The 27,995-nt window shown below is 60.2% G+C and overlaps 3 protein-coding genes across 3 annotated transcripts; 1 reads left to right on the top strand and 2 right to left on the bottom strand.

Annotated features, from left to right (window-relative positions):
• Nucleotides 1-39: 39 nt before the first annotated feature.
• On the bottom strand, nt 40-7,553 carry TRARG1 (trafficking regulator of GLUT4 (SLC2A4) 1). Its single transcript, XM_041423035.1, has 3 exons — nt 7,079-7,553; nt 1,852-1,984; nt 40-1,311 (listed from the first exon to the last, which is right to left on the bottom strand). Exons 1-3 carry the CDS (start codon nt 7,466-7,468, stop codon nt 1,304-1,306), a joined length of 531 nt encoding a protein of 176 aa, XP_041278969.1. The 5' UTR covers nt 7,469-7,553; the 3' UTR covers nt 40-1,303.
• Nucleotides 7,554-10,149: 2,596 nt separating this feature from the next.
• On the bottom strand, nt 10,150-10,866 carry BHLHA9 (basic helix-loop-helix family member a9). The gene has a single exon (XM_041422838.1). It carries the CDS (start codon nt 10,864-10,866, stop codon nt 10,150-10,152), a length of 717 nt encoding a protein of 238 aa, XP_041278772.1.
• A 3,594-nt stretch (nt 10,867-14,460) lies between these two features.
• Nucleotides 14,461-14,848, top strand: LOC121345706 (breakpoint cluster region protein-like). Its single transcript, XM_041422839.1, has one exon. The coding sequence runs from the start codon at nt 14,515-14,517 to the stop codon at nt 14,749-14,751; it is 237 nt and encodes a 78-aa protein (XP_041278773.1). The 5' UTR covers nt 14,461-14,514; the 3' UTR covers nt 14,752-14,848.
• Nucleotides 14,849-27,995: the final 13,147 nt, after the last annotated feature.

Here is a 27,995-nt window from a genome sequence, read left to right as displayed (position 1 = left end):
CTGTGGTACCTACAGACACAGTGGGAGGAGCAGAGTCTGTTTTCTTGTTGTGTTAAATACAAAACATTAAAAAAGAATACAACGACTCGCAGAACTGACCCCGGGCAGCTCCGGGGATTTTCAGAGCTGCAGAAGAGCTGTGTGAGGGGTGCAAGGAGAGGAGCAGGAGCCTAAAACTCCTCCATGCCCCTGAAAATCTCCTGGAAGGCCCAAAGCTGAAGCCCCAGAGGGTTGGGGGGATGAGCACTGGCAGTGGTGGGGGCTGGATGACGCTGAAGCCTCTGCGTGCCGTGACATCGGGGTGTGAGCGGGCACAAGGGGCTCTCCGTGCCTTGGTGCTGCTGCTGGGCATTAACCAGGCTCTTGTCTCAGTGCCAGGGCTGCTAACCTCCCTTTGGCTGCACAGAGAAATGCGTGGGTTCACAGGGAACGCCTGATTTTGCCTTCCTTTAAAAAGCCCACCATGGGATGGGGGTGAGGAGGAGTCCGGGGTACTCATGCAGCAACATCCTCCTCTGCCAGCTCTGAGATCTGCCCTAAGTGATAAAAGAGCTCGTAGGAACAGACATGGAGAACATTCCCAAAGGCATGCAAATGGTCATTGTCTCTTTTTTTTTTCTTTTTTTTTTTTTTTTTTTTTTTTTTTTCATCAAAAATACAAAAGCACCCACCACATCCTCCGGCTTTGGCGGCTGCGTTTCGTTGGGAGCAGAGCCGCGCTCCGGCTGCAGCTCTGCTCTCCCTCCTCCTCCTCCTCCGTGGAACAGCTCTCAGCTCCTGATGGCAGTTTGAGCTTTGTTTTGTTGTTTTGTTGTTTTGTTTTGTTGTAGAGACAGAGAATTCGACGATTTAAAAACCAACAACCCCCCAAAAATCCAGCGACTTGTGCCAAAAATTCTCAGGAGGACTCCTCAAAAACGTCCCGTTCTCGCCTTGTGTTTTCCTTCCAAAACCAGCTTCCTTCTGGAGACTCTCTCCTCCTCTTGCACTTTAGTTGTCTCCCCACTCCGTGAGTTCTGCTGGAGGGGAATGAGGTAGTGGATTTCCCCTTTCTCCTCTCCTCAGTGGCCTCTCCCATTGCTCCTCAGGGTGGTTTTTATCCCGTCCCTCGCCCAGGCTCATTCCCAAGAGGCGGTGAATCGAAGCATGCGTTCCCTCTGACGGCGCTCCAGAGCAGGCTGTCTAGGGCTGCCCACCTACACTGTGACAATTTTTTTTTGTTTTGTTGCAAGGCTGAAAGTAAAAACCCCAAAAGGAAAGTTGTCTTCCTCCTCTTCAAGGTATTTGCATGCTGAAACGTCTTCTAGGAAACTGTAAAAGAAAGAGTGGCTTAGGGCAGCTTCCAACAGCCAGCAGATGTTCCCCTTACCCTCCTTTGGGTGTTTCTGAGGTCCCTCTTTGCCTGAGCTGTGCTGATCATGCTGGTTTGGCAGGTGAGGCTGTGCTTGAGAGGTTCCCAAGACATTTTGGGATTGTATTTCTGATTTGTGTCCTGAAACCTTTCTGTTTGTACAGCGCTCCACTCTTCTAAACCCAACCACAGGCTTTGCCAGGGTGGGGCCTTTCACCAGGGAGACCTTGTGTGGTCACCAGGGCACTTTGGACAGCACAGGGAGGGCTTTCCACGCTGGCCATTTGGGCAGTGTGTGTTTCTACTGGAAGGAGCCCATTCTCTGAGCTGTTTTCCACGTGTGTGTGCAGCTGGTGATGCTCAACCCAAGCTGGACTCTGCGCCCTCCCACTGCCCTCAGGCTGGGAATGGGGGCAGGTCTATCCTAACCCTGGGTGGAGCTGGGAGCCAGGTGAGGCTCCTGCTGGAGCTGGGCTGAGGGAAGGAGAAGGAAGGGTTACCTCTGACGCTGAGTGAGATGTAGAGCACGATGATGATGGTCCCCAGCACGATGGAGACGATGCTGAGCAGCCTGGCCATGCGCCCCAGCCGCCGGGCGCCGTCCGTGTCCCCTTGCTGGCCACTGTTCCTCGACTGGAGAGACACAAAAAGAGTCCCTTGAGAGGGGCAGCAGCTCTAGGGGTGACTCCCTGGCTGTAGAACCCCAAACCGAGCCCCGTTTTCTTTCCTGCTCCTTTACTTGGCGATCACCTGGCTCCCGAGCAAAAAGTGAGGATTCCTGGTGAGGGAGAAGCACCAGTGCTGGGGGCAGGGCTCCTGATCCTGCTGGAAAGGAGCTCCTGGACATCCTGCCCTTGGCTGGGGCAGCACCCAGCGCTCAGCAGAAGGGCAGCTGTGAGAGGACCTGTGGTGGAATTACTCACCGTGCGTCAGCACTTGCTGCCAGCCCAGCCCTTGGGATCCAAAAGCCTCCCCAGATTCGTGCAGTGCCCTTCTGCCACCCCCAAAACCCATTGGGAAGGGGTTCTGGGGGGAGGAAAAGTGGGTGAGGGGTTTTAAGGCCTGTTGGTGACATTTTCAGCTGGTTGGAAGAGCTTGGAGGAGGGGAAAGGGAAGCAAGGTGGGACAGGGGGAGAAGGGAGCCCAGCATCCTTGATCCAGTGGAGGAGTTGGGCAAAACCCCCCTAAACTTCACTTGGAATGGGGTTTTATTGATGATTTAACTGCTTTGAAGCAGATATTCCTCCTTTGGGGCTGCTTTTGTGTATTTAACACCTTAACGTGGGTTAAAGGCTTCTTCCCCTGGCCAGCCCATCCCCAGCCAAGCTGCCTTGGAGGAGAAGAGGGGATCTGGGGCGAGCTGTGGGGCCAGCAGCTCCCACAGCCCTGTGCTGTGTGCCAGCCCTCCCTTTGGAGCATGGCTGCTAAAACTGGGGGAATTCTCAGTTAAAAAAAAAAAACAAAAACAAAAACAAAAACAAACAAGTGTATTAGTTAAAATTAGTTAAAGGTGGAAGTGGATTAAAGCAATCCCAGTTTCCTTTCAAAAAATGTGTATCACAGAAACAGCTGTGATGGAAAAGATCCCCTTCCTCATGTTAAAAAAACCCAAAAAAACCCAAAAAAAAACCCCAAACAGTTAAAATTTATGTTTAATATGTTCCTCATGCTAAAAAAAAAAATTTAAAAATTAAGATCAGGGCGGTCTAGGCCAGCTCCAGCAATAACCATGAAACATCACAGAGAATCTGAACCACTACTTGATGTTCCTGCCCCATTTCCCATTCATCCTGCTTTAATTCCACTGCCTGCTGGCAGCACCAGAACATCCCCAGCCTCACCAGAACATCCCCAGCCCCACCAGAGCATCCCCAGCCCCACCAGAACATCCCCAGCCCAGGCCGTGCATGGGCAGCGGCTCCGCAGGAAAAACACAGCTTTGGAGGTTTCCATGGGCTCCTTTGAGTTTGTGTCACCAGGAAAATAGCACAGCAGAGCCCCAAACAGGCGGGTGGCTGCTTCCTCTGCCCCCCTGGCAACGTCCTGCCCCGCTCAGGAGCCACCCTGGGCATGGCTGTCCCCAGCAGTGACACGGGAGTGCTCAGGACCCTGCTCCTCCTGCTCTCACCAGCAGCTTTGCCAGACCCACTCTGAAAGCAAGGGGATGCAGCCAAGAGCTATTTTCATCCCAGAACAGGAGGTGACAAAATGAAGCCTCATGGGTTGGTGGTGAGAGATGGGGAGGATGCAGAGCCCAGGGATCGCCAGGATCCCTGCCCTGCTCGCTGACAGCTCCAGCTCTGGGGATTTGGTGTCTCAGTCTCTGGTTTTTGTAACAAGTGTAATGTTTTGGCAGGGTGGGGGTTAGCTTGCACTGAAATATGCAGTTTTAGCTGTCTTGCAGGCAAAATACACAGGCTGAGGGATTCGATGTATTTATCACTACAGCTTCTGGAAGTGTTTGCTGCTCATTTATCCTCAGCAATTATGAGAAACACATCAGCACTGGCATGGGGTGTTTAGCAAGAATTTGGTACTGTACATGTATTATTAATCAGAGTGGAACAGTTTGATTATAGCTCTCTAGTATCACTAACCCCCTGTTTTGCTTTCCACATAAAAACATTAACATCTTGTTTATTAATCGAGGCTCACCAAGGCAGAACGTCTCCGAAAGGCTCGGGGGCTCTGGGGGAGTGAGTCACTGTGTGAGTGCCAAGGGACTCCCTGCTCCAGCCCAGAGCTGGAAAATCTGCAGGGCCTGGGGTGTGGGTGCTGCTCTGCAGCCCCCGTGGGCCAGGTAAGGCTGGGTGACTCAGGAGTTATTAATTTTACCTGTTTCCCACTGCTATCTGTTCCAGTCACTGCTCAAAATGTTTTTTTTTTTTCCCTAAGTGGCCTTCTTGCAAATGAAGGAAATTACTTTCCTGTGCTGGTCCCAGGGATGGGGAAGACAAATCATCCCATCCTCTTTCCTGCAATCTTTCCCAGTTGATGAACTGGCTTTGGATGCTCTCTGCTGCCGTCCACCAATTACCCAGAATAAATCATTAATCCTGGACACTTCTGTTCTTGTTGAAGGAAATATTCCAAGAGAGGCATCAGTCAACTCCAGAGCGAGACAGATGACTGTGATGGGTGAGGACAGTCTGACTTCTCCCACATGTTCTGGCAATGACACAATTTATTTTGGATACCAAGTGCTGCGCAGAAGCGCCCTTGATGTTACTGTGTGATGGTTCTGGCTGGATTTTTTTTCATTTCCCTTCATTTCCCTTCATTTGTTTGGAGTTTTTTTTTTACTCTGGGATGTGGCTTCTCTGCACTTTGGTGGGCAGAGGAAAGGATTCACAGCAGGAATGCAGGGTGGGTGTGTGGTAGCCAGCCCTGCCCTGCACTCCTAGGAGATGGATCCCAGGGATCCTTGGGGACATCTTTGTCCACCAGTCCCACTCTCACTCTTGGGGAGTGACCTGAGCCCTTTAGAACAGCCAGATCATCACTTGGTGAGAAAAACACATCCAAGAGTCTGTGGAGAAGCCTCCAGGTAATTAATTTCCATGAAACCAGTGTTAGCAGGAACAGGCTGGGGGTGCTAGAGCAGGGTTTTTTCCACCTCCGGCCATAGGCCCTGTTGGGATGTGAGAGCAGCTTTTGTAAAATGATTTATGAGACACTAAGCTCAAAAGCATTAATCTCTGGACGCTGCTTGTTACCCAGGGAAAAAAAAAAAAAACAGTTTTCATGTGCAAAAGCTTTGACTCAGGAAAGAAAAGCACAATTGCAGAGCCAAAGGAATGTCAGCACATTGTGGAAAAGTCCTCCTGTTTCCTCAGGCGATAGGAATCACAAAATCCTGGTTCCTGCTCAGATCTGTGCATGATCAGGGCTTTACTCTGAGAGAAGACCTGGGGCTGGGGGAGCCTTGGGGGTCACTGGGAGCTCAGTTCCCCCTGCTGCAAGCAGGTGAAACATCAACCCGTGCCCTGAGAGCTGCTCCTGCTGGCAGCAGGACCCAGCCAGATGTTCCCTGGTTCCTCAGGGAGGGAGGGAGGGTGGATCACTCCTCATCCTGCTCTGCTGGTGCCTGTGGAGATCCCTGGCTGCCAGTGGGTGTGTGGAGGAGGTGATGGTGCCGGCAGGGCCAGGACTAGAAAGGGCTGTAATAATTAATTAAAGCACAGGACAGAGAGTGCAGAGGTGACTGTGCAGAGGCCAGAGGATGTGCACTGGCCACTAATGTGCTGTGTGTGCCATCAACCTTGTCCTGGAGAACAAGCTCAGCTGAATGCACCTTCTGCCCCCCCTTCCCCAGCTCTGGATGAGCCCTGGGCAGTGCTGCCAGTGGCCTTGGAAGCAGAGGGCAGCCCAATAATCTCATTGCCTTGCTGCTCCTGCCTCCCCTTGGGTGTGACAGTCACCACACCCCTGTCCCTCTCAGCCTGGCAGGAACAACTCCTGCTGTTTTTCCACTGTTAACTCTTCTCCTCCACGGGGCTGGTGTGGTCCAAGGCACACCCCCACCCTCCTGCAGGCTCTGACAACTGCAAGGGACAGTGTGAGGATCTATTTTGCATGAAGGCTAATGTGGCTGGCAAATCCCCGTGAGAGCCCTTGTTTATTACCATGGATATGCAATACCCAGCTGCTTTCCCTCTCCTTGCAGTGCAAAGCCAGACAAGGCTGGCTGGCTTCCCTGGATGCTGCCTAAACAGGCTGTGCCACACAACTGTACTACGCAGATGACAGCTGGCACTGGCAGAAACGATGATTCCTCCTCAAAATGGAAATTGGTCTCCCTAGAGGGCTTTTTGTGGCAAGTGCCCGTGCCTGCCTTCAAGTTGTTGGTGGTTTTGGGGGGAAGAGCTGGCTGCAGGTGCCCCTCAGTGTATTTCTGCGTGGTAAGCAGGTAATGGAGCTGATCTTCAAAGAAAAGATTTGCCTTTGTTGCAAATCAAAGGCATGGAGGGTGCTGGGTGTGTACAAGAGAGCAGCATCTGCTGGGGAAGGGGGTGGCTCTGCTCGTAGGGCTGTGCTGGCTGAGCCACCTGTACCCGAGATGGGTGGGAGGCCGGGATGGCTTCATTCTCCCCTGCTCGGCTCTTGGTGTGTTTGCTGGGGTGTGGGGGATGTTTAATGGAGGAAAATTGCTTCTAAAGGAGCTGCAGGTGCAGCCTGTCCCTTTGAAGTGCCTGAGGCCGGGCGCCAGCCTCCAGCCAGGGTCTCTCCATTGCTGCAGGGCTGGGCTCGGAGGGGCTCGGAGGGGCGGAGGGAGATCCCTGCTCAGTGCTTCGCCCCGCAGCTCCTTCCCGGGGAAGCCCGCCGAGTGGTTCTGGACCGCTGCCTGGCGGCAGGGACCGCGCTTCCCGGAGCCACCGCGCTTCCCGGAGCCCTGCCCTGAATCCCACCCTCTCTCCATCTCCATCCCGCCGCCTTCCCGCATCTCCATCTCCATCCCGCCGCCTCCTTTTCCATCTCCATCTCTATCTCCATCTCCATCCCGCCGCCTCCCCGCGCGCTGCCCCGGGCTCGGTGCAGCTCCCCGCCCGCCTCCGCCCGCCCGCGCCCCCCGGACCCGCACCGGAGCGCGCTGCGGGAGCCGAGCAGCTCCGGTGCCGGTGCCGGTGCCGGGGGTGCAGCACCGCGGACAGCTCCGGGGCGCCCGTCGGGGCGGCGGCGGGGGAAGCCGGGGGCGAACCGGGCGGGTCCGGCGGGTCCCGCACTCACCATGATGGAGAAGACGAGAGCCACGATGTTGATGGGCCAGACGGGGCAGAAGCAGGAGAAGATGGCGAGCACCAGGTAGTCCCGAGGGCGGCCCTGCTCCGGGGCCGCCGTGCTGGTGGCCGTGGACGAGGCTCTGCCCAGGCTCAGCCGGGACGGCGACAGCGGCGGCGCCTCCAGGTGCCCGACCGACACCGACTTGTAGCCGAGCCCGTGCCCGTTGCGCTCCGTCTCGCCGGGCAAGGCTGCCGTGAAGGATTTGGAGCCGCGGAGGCCCTTCTCCTCCCGGCCCTCCGTCGCCGACAGCAGCTTCTCCGTCTCCTGGAAGCGGGTGGGCAGCGCCGTGCCCGAGCCCGGGCCGGCGCCCCCGGGCGCGGAGCCGGTGCTGGCCATGGCCCGGCGGAGCGGGCTCCGGCAGCGCCCCGCCGCCGCCGCTCTGCGCTCGGGGCCCGCCGCCCCTCGGGAGGCCGAGCCGGGCTGGCCCCTCCTCCGGCTCGGCCCCCGGGGCAGGATCGGGGCGGCGGACCGCCCCCGGGGTGTCCCCGGCCCCCCCCTCTCCTCGCCCCCTTACCGCGCTCGGCCTCCGCCCGCCCCGCTGCGTGCGGCGCCGCGGCCCCCGGGGATGCTGGCGGGGATGCGGCGGGGCGGAGCGGAGAGACGGGGAGTCCCCGCCGCCTTCAGCCCGGCCCAGCCCAAGGCTCTGTCCCGCCCCACCGACCCCCAGCTCTTTCCGGGGGCTCCCACGGGCTCTGCTCCGCTGCAGCGGGACGTGAGAGCCCAGCCCCGACCGGGCTCCGCCCGCGCCGCCGGGGCTCGGGGCCGCCTCCAGCGCCGGAGCGCGGGGGATGCCGAGGTGTATTTGCGGGGTACACACAGCCCTGCTGCCCCTGCTGGCTGCCAGCCTTTCCCCAGGCAGGTGGGGGACATGCGGCACGGAGCAGAGCCACAAGCCCCTCATCGCTGCGGAGAGGGGCTGGAAATGCGCTGGGTCTGGGCAGGGCTGCCCCGAGGGGTCTGGGCAGGGCTGCCCCGAGGGGTCTGGGCACTGTGTGGGTGCCCGTGGCACCTCTGGCTCCAGCCGCTCTGGGAAAGCATCGTCCCCCGGGCACAGGGTTGGGCACGCCGTGCTGAGCTCGCCCTGCCCTCGCTGCGCGTGGGTGACCGTGGTGACACCACAGCTGGGGACAGGGACACCAGATCAGTGGCGTACCCCGCCCCAGCACAGGACCTGCAGAGCAGAAAGGGTGCTGGTGCAGTGTGAGTTACATTTTCTCCATCTTTGGGAGCAGGGATGATGTGAGGGGCAGGAGGGAAGGCTAAAACAACCCTCAGAGCCTGGATTCTCAGAAAAAATATGGATGTTTTCCACACATTGTGTATCACGCTTCAGTTCCAAATTTGCCAGGGGTTTCCCTGGCAGTGAGTGCCATCTACGGGGCACACCCAGCACCTTCTGCCTCCCGAGAGGTGCCCGAAGAGCCTTCTGCCAGCCGGGACCTGCTGCCCAGCCCTGCCCGGAGCCTCGTCCCATCCCGCAGCCTCCAAACAGAATTAGGAGCCGCAGTTTGTGAATGTGGATCTGAGAGCAGTGGGTGACCCTGCTCGGGGGGGTCTCACGGGGTTTTGCTTCCCCTCCACTCCTGCCTTTGGGACCATCTGTTTCCATCTGCCTCGCTTGGGCTGACCACCAAAGCTGGCGTGGGAAAACCAGGGAGATGCAAATTCGGGAGGAGGGAGGAGGGTTCCTTCCTGAGTTAGGGTGTCACTGAAACATTCTTTGCATGCTGCTGTTGCTGGGCTCTCACTCCCCGTGTGATGGCTGCTGACAGGGCAGGGCAGGGCTGTGCTGTGCTCCAGGGAGAGCCCGAGCAGGGAGAGGCACCCAGAGCTGTAGGAGAAGCAGGATTCCTTCAGAGGATGTGGCTGCAGGCCTTCTCCTGGCGAGGGGAGCACCTGTCAGGGGCTGAAGCCAGTGCCTCATGCCATCAGCACTTTAAAGAGGCTCCTTTGCTGAGCAAAGAGCTCTCTCTCCTGGCTGCCACCAGTTTTCCTCTGCTCCCAGACCAGCTCTCCTGTCCCAGCAGGGATTAAGGAAGGAGGAGGAAATCCAGGTACTCAACAGCATGAGGCTGGGATGGTTGTTCCAGCACGTGTTCCTGGGCAGGGAGAAGCTCAGAGTGCCACTGGAATGCTGGCAGCACTGGGGTGGGAGCAGAGGGGCTGGAGGAGCTCTGCAGGGCTCAGCACTGTGGGAATCACACGGTGCAAAATGTCCTGTCCAAAAACCTGCCAGCTGTGGTGTGTGGGCTGTAAATCCCTGCCTGATTCCTGCAGCAATTCCAGTTTGCTGAGCCTTGGGCAGGAGGGAGCCCTCGCAGCTGGTCCAGGCTCTCCAAGCCAGAGGGAAGGGACAAAAGGGACCTTTTCCAGTAAAATTCCCCCTTCCTCCCCTCCACGGGACTTGGCGGGAGCGCGCTATTGGCCCGTCCCGACAGAGCCACTTCCCTGGGATCAGAAGGGAACCGCAGTTGGATGGGTGGGTTTATGAAAGCTGACATCTGTCTCCCCTCCCGGCCTCGCAAATCTGCCAGGCACAAACGTCTGTACCAATGAGCTTAGCGTCAAAAGTGCCAGGGCAGTAACCTTTCCCTGCTCCTGCTCCCCTCCTTCACCGGCGGCAGCCGGAGCCACCCGCCAGCCGGGGGCTTTAGCGTGATCCCCACGGCCCATCTGTCCATCCCACACATATTAACAGCCACTGCCCTGCGGCTGGGTTTGTAACTCGTGTTTTCTCGCAGAGCAAGCAAGAGAGAATAAATAACAGTGGAGATCAGCAGCAGCGAGACCTCGCGACAAGGAACAGAGCTGGCTCTTCCCAGAGGACTTCCCACCTTTCCGCAGTTCTCCCGCAGAGGGGAGGCACGCAGCAGGGTCCTGTACAGCGTGTCGGGGGCTCTCTGAGCCTGCCAGCGTCGCAGCTGAGCTGCACATCCAGCAGCGCTCCTCTCCCTCGCCCAGCAGTCCCTCGGCTCCGTTCCCATCCCGGCGCCGCCCCGCAGCCCCAGCCCGGCGGGTCAGGGCGTGGGGAGGCACTGCTGCTGTCCCCAGCCCTGGCAGCAGCCCAGCTGCCAGGGGACAGCCCCGGCCGGGGGCTCTTGCGGGCTGCCCGTGAATCGCTGCGGGTGCGGGGTCCCGCCGGAGCAGCAGGCGGGGCTGGGCGCGGGGCGATTCTCCTGCGGGCTCTCGTAGTGATGGAGCTGCCTCTGAGGGGGAAACGCCGCGCAGAGAGGGGACGGAGGGCACCGTGTCCCGGCAGAAACGGGCTCCCAGGGCAGCTGGGGGCGGCTGCCCTTCACCCCCGGCTCCTGCGCAGGGACCCCGGCCCGGGCGCGGCACTCGGAGTGGGCGCAGGGCCAGCAGCGCCCGTGCAGGGACAGCGACAGAGCCGCGATCCTGTTGATGGCTCGCCGGAGGGTGGCGATTTTAGAAAGCCTTTTGCCCCCGAGGTCGTGCTTGAGGGCCAGCCGCAGGGCGTTGAAGGCTTGGTTGTAGTCCAGAATCCTCTTTCGCTCTCTGACGTTGGCAGCCATCCTCCTGGCCTTGGAGCGCACCGGCCTGCTCCTCTTCCTCGCCTTCATCCCTTCCGTGTCCCCCGGGCTGGCGTCTGCTTCCCTGCCTTGGGACACCCACAAACCTTGCCTGTAGCACGCTTGGGGTGCGTCCCTCGCGTCCAGCTCCTCCTCGGAGCTGTCGGGCTCTGGCTCCGCTTTCCCCACGGCTCCTCCGGCCATGGCAGCGGCGAGGGGCAGCGGGAGAGGCGCTGCTGTGCTCCTGCCTCCTCGAGCTGTGGGTGACACTCCTCCGGGGACAGGCAGCCGCCTCTAAAAACCTTCAGCAGGGCTCGTCACGTGGCTGCCCCGACCCTCCTCACCTGCCGCAGGTGAGGCACAGGGACAGAGCCCTGCCTGCCCCTCTCTGAGCGTGCTGGGGCGCCCAGATGGTGGTGGGATGGTGGTGGGGTGCTCACAGGTCTTCGTGGAAAGCACCTCCACCGAGCTCACGTTGCTTTAGTGACTGCTGAGAGTTTGGGCACTGCGGGAGTTGCCCCGTGGTGCTCTGCCCTCTCCTCTGCCGGGCTGGCTGGTGGCTCACCCTGGGACAAGGTTATCCCAGGGCTGTGCTGTGAGGCAGAGCCCTGAGGGGCATCACCAGCCTGGCTCTTCCTTCCCCCTGCTCACTGGTCCTGAGCACCTCTGATATTTCTCACCCAAGGGGAACTGAAGCACGAAATGGTGCCACTGCTGAGGAAAGCTGCAAGTCTTGTGCTTGGGTCCAGAAGACACAGCCCTGGTGAGCTGAGAGCATCCGTGGGGACAGGGGGAGGTGGGTCCTGAGCAGGAGCAGACCCCTGCAGGAATGTGCAGGGCTTGGCACGCCTCTGCCCTGCGGAGCAGGAAGCAGGAATGTGGCAGGGGGGATCAGGGCAGGTGATAAAAGAGCTAAAGTGCTACCTGCCTGCAGAGCCTTCCTGTCCCTTCCCAGCAGCCTGGGGGCAGAGCTGTCTGGGCTGGCGCTCCCGGGCCTGCCCGGCACTTAACTTGGGGAAGACGGTGCTGAAAGCAGCTCCTTGTTTCCTGCATCCCCGAGCTGGTGGGATGAGGGGCTGGCCAGGTGCAGCAGGTCCGGAGGCCATGGGCAGGGCCAGTCCCCAACCTCTGAGCAGTGGGGGACAGCCACGTGTGTTTGCACATCATCTCGTTAGCCAGCAGTTGCTAAATGCCTTCCTGTGCCAGGGGAAATGCTTTGAAAAATGGCCCAGGACTGCTTCTGACAAATTGTTGGGGTGCAAAAGCAGAGCCCTGGGAGAACATGCCCCTCCCTCCTTGATCCATCCCTTCCTATCTGATCATCCCAGCTCATGTTTGATCAATAGCCACAATTAGTGGGGGTTATTTGTCTATTGCCCTTCTCCTCTTCTGACTCTTTGAAGCTGGAGCTAATTTAGGTGCCTCTTCTCCAGGAACCCAATAAATCAGGAGCCAGGGCCTCAGGGATGGGGAGGATGAGGCAGCAGGACTTCAAAGGCAGGTGAAGCTTGCAAATTTCTTTGAGCACTCACCTGTGCTCACTGTGAGCCCCTTGTTCTCCCCAGCATCCCTCTCACCTCCCAGACTTTCTCTGCCAGGAATGGAGGCTCTCCAGCCACTGACTTACCCAGCGAGCTCAGCTCAGGAGCCAGGAATGCTCAAGTGCCAGCAGGACATAGATGTCAGACCCAGTTAGAGATGTGCCTGTCTAAACCCAGCCAAGCAGGACAGATCCCTGCCATGGGGATGGTTTTGCTGGTGCTGGAGCTCAGGAGGTGCAGTCCAGAGCAGACACAGGGGTGGCAGAGCTGGGCACAAAGCCAGTCCCAGCTGGGTGGTGCCTGGGCAGGAGGAACAGTCCCAAAGCTGTCGCCACCCTGCCCACAGCCCCTGGGAGATCCTTGGGAAGCACTGCCAGGGCTTCTGGGTCTCTGGGCAGCCCTGGCTGCAGGGATGCAGCCCCAGCTTTCTGAAGGAGGCAAGGCCAGACCATAAATCACAGGGCATCTGATGCCACCTGCCACCTGTAATTAGCACATCCCACTGGGCCATCCCCACCTCGTCCTGGGCGCTTCCGACCTAGGGGCCCATTACAGGTTGGGAGGTCAGCAGGAACACCCACCCAGCCCTGCTCCCCCGGCTCCTGCTGATTTATCACCGTGTGCTGGAGAGATTTATGGGCTGAGATGAGGAGCCAGAAACGTGTTGTGAGGCTCTGCTGGGCCCATCTGCCTGACAGATGATGAAAGAGCCGTAATTATCTGTCGCCACACATATTTCAGGCTATTCATGGCACTCCCCAGCCTCCAAGCAGGGGTTTGGCCCTCGGGGACTCCCCAGCTCCCAGCCTGTGTCACTCTGGACTGGAGCACTGCTGAGTGCTGAGCACCTGCCCGTTGTCACAGCTCTCATGGGTCCCCCAGCCCAAAGGTGTGGTTTGGGTGTGCAGCCCTAACACTGCTGCTGAGCCAGCCCTCAGCTCCTGCAAAGAGCCCTGGACTGGCTGCCACATCCATCCAGCACCCCAAACTGCTGGAGCTTCCAGGTGAGAGCTGCTGGGGCCATCTGGGAGAACAGCTCTCACTGGAGGGCAAACCCTGGTGGCCTGGAGGGGCTGCCAGCTCCTGGCACTGTCCCAGCACCGTCCATCCTCCTTGGGAAGGCTGCACCGGGAGGCATGGATGTGTCAGAGCAAAGCAAGGGAAGGATGAGAGGCGGGACAAGCTGCAGGGAGGTGCCCATTCCTGTGACAGGGGAAGGAGGAGGCGGCTGTTGCGACACTGCCTGGCCCTGCGGGTAAATAAATAGAGTGCTTTGTTCCTGCTGGGGCACGGCCAGGTGGCACAAACGACGCGGGCTGGTGAGTCACCCATGCCCAGGCAGCCACCCTGCGGGGCACAGGGGGAGGCAGGGACCGGCACTGAGAGGCCTGGAGGCTCCTGTGGGTGAGATCCCTGCTCCAGCTCCAGGGAACAGCCCTGCCCTGGCACGGGTCAGAAAGCCACATCCTGTGGAGCAGGAGTGAGCCATGGGCACGTGCTTAAACACAGCACATGTGGCAGGCAGTGGGCAAAAGGCTTATCTGGGCCTTCACACAATCCCAAAGTCATTCCAGGTGGAAAAGCCCCCTAATCGAATCCAAACGTTAACCCAGCACTGCCTTGTTGCCACTAAACCACTAAACGTCACATCCTTGTTTTGTGAATATTTCCATCACTTTCCTGAGCAGCCTGTTCCAAAGTCTGACCATCCTTTTAGTGAAGACACTTTTCCTAATATCCAGTTTAAGCCTTGAGGCCATTTCCTCTTGTCCTGTCCCTTGTTCCTTGGGAGTAGAGACAAACCCCCGCCAGGTTTCACACTCCTTTCAGGGAGCTGTAGGCCTTCATTGCCCACCACAGGAGCTGTGCCTGCTGCTCCATGTGCCAGGAATGGCTCATCCATCCTGAGACCAGCAGGGCTGGCAGAGTTTAACTGGCCAGAGGATGAGGATGGGACACAGAGCTCTGCAGTGTAGGCCAGGGCACGTGGCAGCTGTGGAAGGCACAGGAGCCACTCCATGTCACAGGAGCTTTTAAGGCTCAGTTGTTCCCAGCTTGGGGATCTCCCAGAGCACGTGGGATGGATTTTGGCATAGTTATCATCTTGTTACTGCCCTGAGCTGCCAGCACCGGGCACTCCCTCACCCACATCCCCGTGCCCACAGCTCCTCAGGGAGACCCAGAGAGGGCAATGGGAGTCTGTGAGCTGCAGGAGACCAGCACCTGCACCCCACTGGTGTCCCCATCCCATCCCAGGGCGGACTTCGCGCGGCACTGGCAGGCGCAGTTCCCGGGGGAGCCGGCGCCCCGCATGGAGCTGGGCTCGGTGCGGGCCATGGAGCGGGAGCTGGAGCGCTGCCGCCGCCACCTGCGCCGCCTGCAGCGGGCGCTGGCCGAGGAGCGCTTCAAGGTGGGATACCTGGAGGCGGCGCTGGCCCGGGCCCCGCCGAAGCCGCCGCCCGCCGCCCCCCGGCCCGCCGGCAGCTCCCCGGAGGGCGGCAGCGCCGGCAGCTCCGACGCGGAGGACGCTTCCTCGGCAGGTGGGTGAGGGGGAGCCGTCCCCAGCCCGCGCCCCCAGGGGACGAGGGTGTCCCCAGCCCCCGCGCCGTCCCCGCCGCCGCACGGTCAAGGGCGAATGTGCACGGCCGAGGGCATCGCCGGTTCTGCGCTCCCGGGCCGTGCCCGTGGCCACCGTGCCCGTGGCTCCGTGCCGTGCCACGGGTGGAGGCAATCCCGAGCCCCTGTGCCATCCGTGCCACACGGCTGGTGCTGTGACTCGGCATGGCAGCCCCAGCGTGTCCCCAGCACGCAGCCGGGAGCACCCCGTGCCGAAACACAGTAGGGAATGCCCAAAGTCCTTTTGCCGTCCCCATGGAACAGCTAATGCCAGCCCTTGTGCAGTCCCTGACCAAGCACTAAGGTCACCCCAAGCTCCTGTCTCCTCCCTGTCCCACTCCCAGGGACATCCCGTGCCCAGGCCCCATCCTTGGGTGTGCAGGGGCGGAGGGTGGCTCAGCTGGCTCAGGTGATGGGCCAGTGGCCCACGAGCCACCCCAGGGGCTGGGACACAGCACAGGAGTCACTTCCTCCCAGCGGCGTGACCTGGTGACGGGAACACCTCTGCTCAGGTGACACCCTGTGACCTCCTGTGGGGAAGTCCTGGAGGCTCTAAAGCAGAAGCATGCCGGGGTGGTGACATGTCCCGGGGCGTTCTTCTAGGTGGATTGAGGACAATGTTATTTCGCAAGTGCCTGGCTGTGTGGTGGCACTGGAGGCACAGCCAGCTAGCGCTGTCAGCCGTCACACTGTCCTACTTCCAGCGGCCTGGAAGTTGTTATTGCATCAGCATTAAACCCGGTTCAAACACAGTCCTGGCAGCTAGGGAATGTCACTTTTAATGCTGCTAATTCCACGGCTGACTTGAGTTAATTTTGTTCTTGCTCGATTGTTAGGGGTGGTGGTTCCCCCCCAAGGCTGTATGGTGCTGGTTTAAGATTGCCTGGAGAGCAAGTGCTCTGATGTCAAATTATGCTTAATATTTAGTTCATTTATATTTATTGCATTAGTCTGCAGCGCTGGAGGAAGTTTCCACTTCACCTTCCTGAGCTGCCTGGAGGTGAAATGTCCAAAGTACGTGGCTGCTCTCGGTGTTGTCACCGTGCTGTGCCAGGCTGCACGTGTGAGTGTTTGTCCCGCTCTCCAGTCGGCTGTGAGAGCCTGTGCCCAGCCCTGCAGCCAGGAACAAGGACCTGGGGAATGCTGCCTCCAAAGGGCTGCTCCAAGCCCCTCTCCAGCTCCCAGCAGCAGGCACGGGCTGTGATTCCTGGAGAGCTGCTCTGTGGCTGAAGTGGCTCGAGTGCATCAGAGCGACCAAGCACAAATCCTTGTGAATTACACTCAGACCTGTGTTTTGTTTCTGTCTGGGTTATGCTCCTGGATGTTTCCAAAGCCAGGATGGTGCAAGGCTGCTCTCAGGTTGGTGGGTGATGTTAAAGGGGCTTTCCTGAAGCACAGCACAAGCCCCTGAGGGTCCTGGCTTCACAACTTGGAGGGGTCCAGCCCTGCACCACCCTTTGCAGCTGGTGGGGGTGAGACTTTTGGCAAGACTTTGAAGTCCAAGGTTGCATCAGCTGTGGTCGAATGTGGCCTCTTCCTCCTCCTCCTCCTCCTCTTCCTCCTCCCCTAAATGGATCTTCCTCAGGGTCAGCAGCTCCAGCACTCATCAGAGGAGGAAGCATCCCCTCTGCTGCGTGCCTGGCTCCTTGCCCTGTGACACGGCTGGGCTCAGCCTTGTCCCGAGCCTGTCCTGAGCCTTTCCCAGGCATCAGCATTTTCTTTGTTGGGTGTTATAAGGGCCCCTGTGTGCGCTGCCTGGGCTGACATTTAAGAGTAGAATTTGAGAGTGCACTAAGAGGTGTGCAGTCCTTGCCTGGATCCCCCTTTCATGGACAGTTGGTTAACCCGGTGCTCCTGTTGTTTTCTTCTCACTTCTCTATGTTTCAGATGCAATTGAAAATTCATGATTGTGGTGCTGTTTGCTTTTCCTGCCAGCACTCTGGTGGTGTGTAACCCGGTTACTACTACTCTGCCTGAGTCCCTCAATATTTTAATGTGAATTTTGGAGCTTAGTGGTGCTGTGGCTGTGGCTGAACACAGTCAGTCCCCAGCTGTATCAACCTTGAGAAACACCCTTTGGACAGCAAGTGAAGGAGTGTTGAATACCATCTTTATGGGAATTACCAGGGAAACACAGTGTTTTCCTTTAAGTAGCTTGTGATTAATCAGATTTAGAGGGAGGAAATCTGCAAGATGCCCGTCTGTGGCTATCGCACGGGAGCGACGCGTGTGACAGCCAGACACAGATCCTGGCATCTGAGATAACGCCTGTGCCAGCTCTCCCGGGACCAACAGAATCTGAGCGTCAGCGAGCAGATGGCTCAAAACGAAGCGTGGAAAGGGCTGAAATTCCCCTCATCTGGGCCGTCACCTGTCCCTGTGGCTAAACACGCAGCTGGCCTCGCGGCTGAGTGTGCGCGGTGCTGGGGTGCAGCGGCGCTCGGGCTGGCTGCTGCTTCCTTCTCCTCCCGTTTGCCACGGAAGGGATGGAGGGCTGTGGGTTGGTGCCAGCCTGGAGAGGGTGAGCTGAGCAGGAGGTGGTGCTGGTGGCAGAGAGGAGGACGTGGTGAGGCTCGGTGGAGATGCTTTGTGCCCGGCAGCCAGGTAGCGCAGAGGTGGAAGCAACTCGGTGCTGGGTTTCCTCGCTTTGTCCTTGGGAAGCAGAGGAAGAGGCTGGCTTTGCCATGGAGCTGAAGCTCCTCTGGAAGTCTGTGGGGTTTGGGAGCCCCTGAGCTGCCCTACACCCCAGAAATGTGAGCTCTGGGGTGGGGAGTGTTGGCATAGCTGGAATAGTCCATGATGGCGTGATCGGCTGTGAGATGTGCTGTGAGTGAATCCCCAGGCCTCTGTTTAGCTGGAATTACAGTTTCTCTCAAGGAAAGATTCTGGAGTCACGTGGGCTCTTCTCCTCACTCCTCTGCACTGCCTTCAGTGGTACCTTGGGAATGGGAAGGGAGCTGCTGGCAGCAGCAGGGTCCTGCCTCGGAGGGTGGTGAGCACAGAAGGGCAGCGGTGTCAGGGTGTGCAGCAGAGGGCTGAAGTGGGGAAAGGACCCTGGGGCATCTGCAGTTCCTGGAGCATTGGCCACCTCACCCCTGCATGCCCAGATGGGGGCTGGATTGGCATGGATGTCATGCTGGGGGCTCCTGACATGATTTGAGTAAACTCAGGGCTTGTTCTTGTCACTCCATCCCTGCTTCCAGCTTCTCGTGCTGCTGCTGCTGCTGCTGCAAAAGTGGCACCTCTGTCTGTCCCAGAAAAACTCCCTGCACCTGTGGAGGTGATGGGCCAGCTCTGTCCTGCTGTCCCAAGCTGCACTTGGACCCTGCTGCTTCCTTGTCCCTTTCTTGGAATATTCTGCAGAAGCAGAAGGAAAAATAGTGAGCAAAGTCTGGGGTTTGTCCTGGTGCATCTCATTCTGCATGGGGCAGGTCATGGTGTGCAGGAGGGGAAGGAATGGTGATTCCACAGCCCAAGGAAGGTGAAATGTTGCATGGTCTGTGCATCCACCTCCCCTCCTTTAGCACCTGGTTGGGATCTTGGTGCCAAACCAGGGAGGTGCAGTGGGGGCAGTGTGTCTCCCCAAGAGCCCGTCTACCACCTCTGTGTCCTTGTATTTAGTTTCTAAATTTTTACTTTGTTATATTTCCCCATTGTTAGAAAGTGCTTCTTTGGCTCTGAAGAGCCTGGAAGTTCCTCCTCTGGCCAGGGCAGGCCAGGCAGAGTCTCAGTGTTTAATTTTAACTGCTTAGGCAGGGACAAAACCACAATATGTGTGTGTGTGTGTGTGTGTGTGTGTGTGTGTGTGTGTGAGTGAGTGTGTGTGTGTGTGTGCCTGCTGGGGACCTTTGAACTCTCTCCATCTGCTCTGGGGCCCGACAGCATTTGGGGAAGTGATTTCTCCCCACAAACCCCCCTGGTGGCATTGTGACAGCAGCCCCTGAGTGATGGCAGGCTGCTTCCTCAGAGGGCAATGCTGCCTGAGATGGGGACTGCAGGGTTAACTCTGGAACAGGTTGTCACTGTTAAAGATCATAAATAAATGTAAAGTTTATGGGGCTGAAAAGCCTTTGAGGAGAAGAGTTGAAGTTTAAAGCTTTAAGTGAGAGCAGTAAGTGCTGCTTGTTGGAGTTTGCCCTGTGATGGGCAAATAGTGAAGGGCTTGTAAGGAGCTGCAAGAGCAGAGGGGAAAATGTGATCAGCTCTGCCCGTGGGCACCACCGTGGCAGCAGCTGCATCTTCTGGCTGGGGGAGCAGCCCTTCCAGGTGCCAGGGCCCTGCAGAGAAGCAGGATGGGTGCACAGAGGGCTGGGAGTCCCTGTGTATCTCACTGGGCAGGGGTACTCCCCTGGCACACAGCGGTGCTGCTCTCATCAGCACAGAGATGCCAACATCCCCCCTGGAGGAGGAGGTCTGGATGCAGCACCCTGAGCATCCCTGTGTTCTGCCACCTGGGCACAGACCCACTGGCTGGGTTTTGGCCCCCAGAATTTGGGGCAGAGCCGATGCTGAGCTCCCCCAGCTCACCCAGGGCTGGGTGGTGGTGCTGGGGATGGAGTTTGCCCTTCAGTGCCAGCAGTGCCAGGGGCTGTGCCACCATGGGGACGAGCCTTCAGCACGGAGGTGGCCCCCAGGCTCACAGTGGCTGGTTGTGGGTGATCAGTAGCCCCAGGTAGAAGCAATGGCAGCAGCAGGGCAGGCAAGAAATCCTCATTAGGTGGCTGGATAGAGCCAGAAGTGCCCTGCGGGGCCTGAATACATTTGCATTGTAAGGCTATTGAAATCTGGTTGGGGTTTGTTTTCTTTCTATTTCCCTGGGAAGACACTTCTGTGCAGCGGGGCTCTTTGTTCCTCGGGTTCCTCCTCCCCTCCTGCCCACAGTTGGGATCCCAGTGGATGGCTCTGCTCTGTTTTCTGCTGGGTGCTGTCTGCTGTGGCCAGCCCTGCAGCAGTGATCACAGGGAGAAGCTTTGCTCTGTGCTGGCAGGGAATTCATATTGTCCTGGGTTAGAGAATGGAGCCTGGGCTGGCCAGGGCAGCTCACTCAGTGTCCATCCACCCCAGAAAGTGGCACCTGTGCCCCCTTGGTTCCTGGCATTGCTGGATTTTCCTCCCACTGAGGTCACCTGGAGCAGTGGCCGGGAGCCAGGCCAAGGGAACACACAGAGCTCACCCCATCCCAAGAGACATCTTGGAGCAGGCTTGGCTTTCCCACCCCAGATGACTTGGTCAGTGTTTGCTAAGCAGGATAACTGGCTGTGTGGATCAGCAGCAGCAGCTCTTCTCGGCTCCCTTGGCTGTAGCCTGAGCGAGCCTGGCCAGCCCAAGCAGAATCCCAGAGGACTCCTGCAGATCTGCCTCCAGATAAGTCCCAGCTGTAAAGTTCAGGAATTGTTTGAAGATTTGGCAGATAGGAAGACCTTTGTGCTGGGATGGGGCTTTCTGCCACGGACAATTTTTGTTCCATGGGTGATTTTTTGTTCCGAGGCTGTGAACCAACACCTCCTCCTCCTCCTCCTCCTCCTCCACAGCTCCTGTGCTGGGGAGCAAACCTGGCCCAGCCACCTCAGCAGCAGGGCTGGGGGGGAGAGGAGCAGTTGGGGGCTGTGGCAGGCACAGCCACAGCTGCCTCCCTCAGAAGAGAACCACAGTGCAATAGCTGGCCCAGGCTACCTGGAGTAAAAGGTTTTTTCTGACCAGCCACCAGCTTTCATTCCTTCTCCATCTGGTATTTTGGGAGGCTGGGGCAGTGCTGCTTTGCCAGGTTTCTGCCCTCCTCCCCACGCTTGCTTGGCTCTGGCACCCTGCCTGGCACTGCCCTGAGGGCAGGATGCTCCAAGTGACCTCCGTGTTCCCCAGGCACCTCCGAGCTGTGCCCCAGCGAGTGCAGCTTGGGCTGATGCAGCACGGACCTCAGGGTTTCAATTCCACTGGGAAGTAATACTGGAAGAGAAGCTCAGTGCTGGACTGAGGGCCTGCTGTGCTCCTTGGCAGGGAGGCTGGAAACATTTTCATTTATTCCTCTCTTCCCTCTCTGCAACCTCTGGCAAGGGAAGAGTCTGGACCTCCTTAGAGCCCAGCAGAGCAGGCATGGAGGAGCTGGGGAAGCCAGGCTCTCCTCTGGCATCTCCCACCTCAGCCCCAGGCTCTGCAGGTGGACAGTCTGGCTGTGTTCCTGCCATGGCTCCAGGTTTTCCCTCTCCCAAACCAAAGCACAATGGCTGCTCTTCCAGTCCTTAGCTTCTTTAGCCACTTGCATGGTGCTCCCCAACCTCACTCTCCCATTCCACTCTTCCTGTGGGAAAACACCCCCGGTGCTGGAGGTGCAGGTGGCTCTGGAGCTGCTCTCTGGTTGTCACCAGCCCTGGGTGCCCACCAGCAGCCCTGGGTGCCCACCAGCAGCCCTTGCCCAGCTCTGGGCAAGCCCAGGGGCTGCTGCAGCTCCTGTGGCTGCGACTGGAGGACTCTTGCACAAGAGCCCAGAAATAGCGACGCGTGGGCTGGCGGGCAGGGGCTGGGCAGATGCCAGGCAGACAGCCAGACACCAGGCAGGCTGTGCAGGGCTGGCTGCTGCTGGGGAGGAATGGTGGAGCTCAGCTCCCGGCTCTTGCCGCAGGGATGCTCCCAGCTGGAGCTGGGGGCGGGTGCCGGGGGTTGGGAACATGGTTGGCAGCATCTCCTCACCCAGGACTGGTCTCTGTCACCGAGGGCTGATGGGTGCCAGGGTGGGGGTGGGCGCTCCCCCCCAGCCACAGGGAGAGGAGGGAGGTTCAGCTGCTTTGCTGGTTTTGAGGTTTTGTTGTTGTTGTTTTTTTGCGAAGGTGAAAAGAATATGAAAACCAAACTAAAAATATCGCCCAGGAGTTTGGTGGGGCTGGTTAGTGTGGGCTGTGCAAGGCCACCTGCCTGGGTTGGTGGTGCAGCACAGGGTGGCCCTGGCTTGGCCTTCCCAGGACACTCACCCAGCTGTGGGGAACTTGCCTGCCTGGTCCTCCTGGCCGTGGCACTGCCAGGACCTGCTGTGTGGTGTCAGCCTGGGGAAGGCTCCAGGAGGTCTGGCAGCTCATCCAAGCGCTCAGCTCATGCCCTGTGTTGGATAAAGATGTGCAAAGGGGGCATGGAGAGGCTGGTGCCGTGGGCGGGAGTGGCCAGGAAGTGTGTCTGGCTGAGGGAAGAATGTGGAAAAGGCCCTCCCTGCCTGTATGCAGGGAGCTGTGCATGGAAACACAGCTGCCTGCTGCCCCTGCGGCTCTGCAGCCGTCGTGCTGAGGGTGAGCAGCTGCATCTTGTGCTGGTGCTGCTGCAGGGCTCCCCAGGGCACCAGCGGACTGTGGTTTCCTGCCATGAACAAGGTTGATGCTCTCAGCTGAAGCACCGTCACCTTCCTGGCTCAGCCTCGGGCTCTGGGGGGTGCAGGGGTGTGGGATTTGCTGCGGAGAGTGGAGGAAACTCTCCATCCATGAAGGGGCAAAGTGAGGACATGCTCAGCTGGAGCCAAAGCAGGAGTGAATGGGGGATGGACAGCAGCAAAGGCTGTCACATCGTGGCCACCCTTGGGCACTGCCTGTGCTAATGTTTTGGGGACAGGGGGAGTCTCAGCTCCCCAAAGTGCCTGGGATGGGGCAGGGGGAGGTGGGAAATGGCAGCTGTAGGGCTGCACCCTGTGCTCCTGACTCAGCACCCTGACTCACAGCGTGCAGGGTGTCCTTGCCATGCCAGGGCTGGATGCAGCCCCCAGGCAGGCAGGGCTGTGCTGGTGGCAGCAGTGGCTCCTCATCCTGGATGCCAGGTGCCAATGGCTCCTGTGCTCCAGCCATGCTGAACCACAGCTCTGGCATTGCTGTGCTCCCCAAAATGCTGCATCCCAGCCTGTCATGGACATCCCTAGGAGCGCCAATCAGGTGGTGGCAGTGCCTGGCAGGGTCCCCTCTGGTCTCCCACCAGCATCCTGGCACTTCATGCTCTGTCTTCCCCGGGTGCCCGGCAGAGCATCATCCCTCCTGGCGGCTCCCACCTGGCCGCGGTGCCCGCTCTGGTCCTTGGCCACACCGAGCCCCGCGGGCAGGACGGGGCCGGGGCGCTGCCGGGGGATGGTGCCCGCACGGCCGGGGGATGGTGCCGGCACTGCCGGGGGATGGTGCCCGCACTGCCGGGGGATGGTGCCCGCACTGCCGGGGGATGGTGCCCGCACGGCCGGGGGATGGTGCCGACAGTGCCGGGGGATGGTGCCCGCTCGGCCGGGACGGGGCCGCGGTGCCGGCACAGGCTGAACCAGGGCGCTCTTTGCACTTGAACGCTTGGCTGGCGCCCTGACATATTGGGGTTGATGACTCTGGCACTTCGTATTTCCTTTGGCTACATGCAGCTGGGGAGGGCGGTTTAACCCCTGCCTGCCCACGTCCTGCTCTGCCAGCCCCGGTTGTGTGGGGCAGGGCTGCTCCCGGCTCCTGCAGGCCATGGTTCCCAAAACCAGGAGGAGCAGGGCTGGGAAGAGCCTGTGTCCTTCAGCCGTAGCGACTTGAGAGGGGCTGGGGAGGTTTTGCTGTGAAGCGGGCACAGCATCCCCAGGTCACAGCAAGGAGGTGAGGCTGTGCTGGAAGGGGTGATGGAGCCAGCTCCCCCCTTTCCCCCCGCTCTCCTTGGGGTGGCCGTGGGGGGAAGCCACAATGCTGCTGTGCCACCACCATCCCTCCTTGTCCTCCTCCTCCTCCTCGCCGGTCCCCAGACCCCTGCGGAGGGTCGGCGTGGCTGCGTGCGGGGGGACGCTGAGCTCGGCTCCCCCCGGCGAGGCAGGGGCGGGAGGCGGGACGCGCTGCCATTGCCAGGCGGCACCTCCTTCCCCGGGCACCCTTGGCAGAAGCGCGGCCGTGTGCCCGGGCAGGAGCCGTGTCCGGCTCTGCCATCCAGCCCCCGCCCGGGCCCGCGGCCCCCGCCTCCCGCCCGCGCCCGCCGCCTTTGTTGTGAGATGAGAGCGGGCTGAGCGCCGGCACAGCCCTCCGAGCATGGAGCCGCTGAGCCACCGCGGCCTGCCTCGCCTCTCCTGGATCGACACTCTCTACAGCAGTACGTGGCCTGGGCTGGCGGGGGGGCGAGGGGGGCGAGGGGCTGGGTCGCCCCTACCTGTTGTGTAACGCTGCGTCGCGCTGGGCAGGGATGCTGTGCTGGGCAGGGATGCTGTGCTGGGCAGGGATGCTGTGGGATCAGGGATGCTGTGCGATCAGGGATGCTGTGCGATCAGGGATGCTGTGCGGGCAGGGATGCTGTGCTGATCAGGGATGCTGTGCGATCAGGGACGCTGTGCTGGCAGCCCGGGCTGGGGGTCCCGGGTGGAGCCGAGCCCGGGCAGGGGCTGGCGATGCAGGGGCTGGTGCTCCCCTCCGTGAGCATCCCGCATGCCCTGGTGGCATGCCGAGCCCGGGCAGGGGCTGGCGGTGCTGGCAGGGGGTTGTGCTCCCCTCCGTGAGCATCCCGCATGCCCTGGTGGCAGGGTGGCGCTGGCCGCGGTCGGTCCGGCATCCGCCAGGCTCTGGGGACCCGCTGTCTGCTCCGGGGGCTGCAGGAGCAGGGTGGGTGGCGGTGGCCCCAGCGCGGGGGGCTCGCTGAGGCTGGAGCAGGTCATTCCCGACAGCCGGCACTGCCCGCGGGGGGCTTTGGGGATGGGGATGGTTTTTGGCCCCAGGTCCCACCGCCGTCCCTGCGCGGTGGTGGGAGGGCACCTCTCCCTCCCTGCCTCCCCCCGTGATGCTCGCAGCGCTCCAGGCGCGGTGCCGGTGCTGTGGCAACGCGGTGTCGGTACCGGGGGCTGGCAGCCGGCGGGGCCGGGGGCGTCCTGCGGCAGCCGGGGGGTGCGAACCCCCCGATGCCACGGACGGGCGGCAGGGAGGAGTGAGCCCCGGGGCCGCGCAGGTCCTGGTCCCATGGCAGATGTCTCGGCTACGGCAGCCAGGGATGTGGCCAGGGGATGAGGGGGCTCGGTCACAGGGTCCCCGTTGTTATTTTGGGGCAGCCTTGAGCTGCGTGGGCATCCCGGGGTGCGGTTTGGGGTGCAGCGCTGGGCTCGGAGCCAGGTGCTGGTGGGGCAGCGAGGTTTGCACGGGTGCGTGGGAAGGTGGGATGCTCCCGAGCATGCTCCATGCATGGATCTGGCATCTGTCATGCCCTAGAGGGAGCACGGGCTGCCCAGGGGCACGCTGTGTAGGGCTGAGCCCCCTCCCCAGGTTTTCCCACCCGAAACCTCTAATGACCACAGCCAGAGGCCACCTCCAGCAGCAGCAGCCCCGGGGACTGTGCAGGTGTTTGGGCTGGAGCCCAGGGGCCACATCCACCCCCAGCCTCTGCATCCTCCTTCCCAGGCACAGCATCTCTGCAAAGCCATGGCTCTGCCATCCCAAATCCTGCTCCAGCTGCCTTCCCCAAGGCGTGGGGGAGGCTGCTTGGCATGCCCACGTTTTGGGGGATGCAGGGCAGGGTCCTGCCTTCATCATCACACTGGGCAAGGCAGTGGTGGTGTGGAGCAGATGCTGTTGTGTTGAGCCACCCTTTAGCAGAGGCCCACGGAAGCAGGTCCGAGGCCAGCTCACACATCTGTGTTGTCATGGTGAATTCTCACCCAGGCACAGGGAAACCGTGGCATTTCCCCAAAATCTCACAGGCTCTGTGTGGATGTTGGGCTTTTCTTGGAAGTGGGACGGAATGGGTGAGCATTGGGCCGTGCCCACACACTGACAGGGTGTCAGGGAACAGCACATGTCCAGCTGGAATTGCCACCCTGAGCTGCTGTGACTGTGCTGCTGCCCTTGGCTGAGCTCCCTCAGGGGGACCATCGTGCTGGCAGTAGCCTGGGTCAGCCTGGGAAGATGTGGCAGAGCAAAAACATTTTCCTGGGGAAAATAATCCCTCATGGGCATGTGTTCCTGGCCCTGTCACCCTGCTGGGGCCACGTGCCAGCTCACAGGGCCTCTGCCCTGATGGGTGACAGCATCCCTTGGTGCAGCGTGGGCTTGTGTCCAGCTCTGGGGCTGTCTGTGGGGTTGGGGCTACGAGGCTGTTTCAGCTCGGGGTATTCTTGCCCCCCCAGAATGGCTCCCCTGGGCCAGGCTTCCTCCCTGCCCTCCGTCTCCATGCCTGGGGTGCAGCAGGAGGATTTCCACTGCTGCTAAAAATCGGGAGCAAAAATAGCACTTGGTTTTGGCACGGGCACAGAACAGGCTGCAGGGGCAATGCAGCTGTGGGGGAGGAGGGAGGGAGATGCTGGATTTGGGCTGCCTGGGTGGCACAAGCACCCCACAGGCAGGGAGACGCAGGGGACAACCTCTCTGTGTCCCCTCACCCATCAGTGTCTCCTCTGCCTGTCCTGGCTGCTTGGTGGTGCTTGGTCCCCTCCCTGTAGCAGCTTCTGGGGTTGCTGGGGAGGTTCCTGTGCCCAGGCTCCCCAGGTGAGGCCCCTCAAATGGTGCACAGCCTCGGGTGGCACAGCTGGGGCTGTGGGGACTTGGCTCTGTCCTGGGGCCAGTGCAGGGTCCCTCTCCTTGGGAGCTTGTTGGGCACTGCCTGTTGATCTCATCTGGTCTGGGGCTGGGATGTAGATCTGCTCAAATTGCTACCAACAGAGCCAAGCCATTCCTGCATCCTTGCATCCCCTTCCCTCTCCATGCCACCTTCTTCCCTGCACTGCTGCAGGTGTCACCTCCCATGGTCCCCAGCTGCCTCATTAACGCTGATTTCCTCATTACTTGGATGCTGAGCCAGCCCACCTGGGTTGCCAGCACTGCCACAGTGACAGTGCCACTCTGGGTGTCCCTGTGGTTAAGCCTGGAGCTGCAGACCTTGGCCATGGTGGTGCCTGGTGGCCTCTGAGCTGCTGGGAACCATCAGCTTTGGCTCCTCTCTGCTGCTGCCTTGGCTCCCCCTTAGACCCCACCTGGGAAAAGGAGCTTGGGGGAGAGTTTGGGGTTGGTCTGGGGCATTCCCAGCCTGGGGACAGCCCCTGGTTGAGGGTGCTCAGGGGGGCAATGTGGGGTGGGTGTCCTGGGGAGTGGCTCAGTGCTAATGAGCCTCCTGCTGCCGTGCTCCTGCATGCTGCTGGAGGCATCACAGCTGGGACCTGTCCAGGACAGGAGAGGCGATGGACATCCCACCATGAGGAGGCAGGGCAGGTTAGACACAGGGATCCTTTTTCCCTGGAAGCTGAGGACCAGGAGGTGTTATGGGGGGTCAATCCAGTCAGCTCCCGGGTTAAAGGTGGCTGTGGTGTCCCACTGAGGGTGGCCCCACAGCCTCTGAGGGACTGTTATCAGCTAATTACTGAAAAAGTAAGGTCTGAGAGGGGCTGTGGTGTCCTGGCAGAGATGGGATGCATCTGGCCCATGTCACAGCTCTCCTCCAAGCCCCCTTAGGTGCAGGATGGGACTCCCCATCCCTCCCCACTGGCACTGGCAGGGCTCCTGGCCTGAGCACGCTTTGCAGTGCTCTTTGATTTAAAGATGTATCACTTTCCCTAGGAAGCAGGATGTAATATTAATGTGCTGAGCGGTGTTGGTGGGAGCCAGGGGAGTCCTTGTCCAGGATGGCCAGGGCCGTGGGGACATGGAGTGGCAGCGGTGTGGGGTTTGGTCTGGGCTGGCTGCTCTGACCCCAGTGCACCCCATTGTGGCCAGATTATCAGCTGGGGTCTTAGCTGGGGTCTCCCCAGTGTCTGTGCCCAGAAAGCCTGTGAGGATGTGGCTTCCAGGGATCCATGGGGCTGCTGGATGGGAGGGGAGCGAGGGGGTGGTGTTGGATGAGCCCCCTGCCTCTTTGGGCGCTGCCCAGGGGCTCCTGGCCGCAAACACGGGGTGGGGGGTGCTGGGTGCACCCCACGGCCGCCCCTGCCGCAGCCGGGCTCCCTTCCCCCTCCCCTTTGTCAGCATCTCGGGGCTGCTGCAGCCACCTCTTCCCGCCGCCACCGAGCCGCTGCCGTTCCCATGGTAACAGGTTAGGATGTACCCCGGATCCCCGCTGCGCCCCAGGGCCCCGCTGCAGACCCCCCCCCCCCCCCCCCCCCCCGGGGCCCCCCCAGCCCCCCGCTCCGGCCCCCCCCCCCCGCCTCCCTCCTGGAGCTCTGTCTCCCCGAAATGCCTTCCCCTGGGCCTTGGGTGATGGAGGTCTGTGGGTCAGCGTGGGGCACCCAAAAATGGG

This window comes from Onychostruthus taczanowskii, unplaced genomic scaffold (assembly GCF_017590055.1).
Source record: "Onychostruthus taczanowskii isolate IOZ18803 unplaced genomic scaffold, ASM1759005v1 scaffold75, whole genome shotgun sequence".
Classification (NCBI taxonomy): domain Eukaryota; kingdom Metazoa; phylum Chordata; class Aves; order Passeriformes; family Passeridae; genus Onychostruthus; species Onychostruthus taczanowskii.
This window is presented reverse-complemented; position numbering and strand designations above follow the sequence as displayed.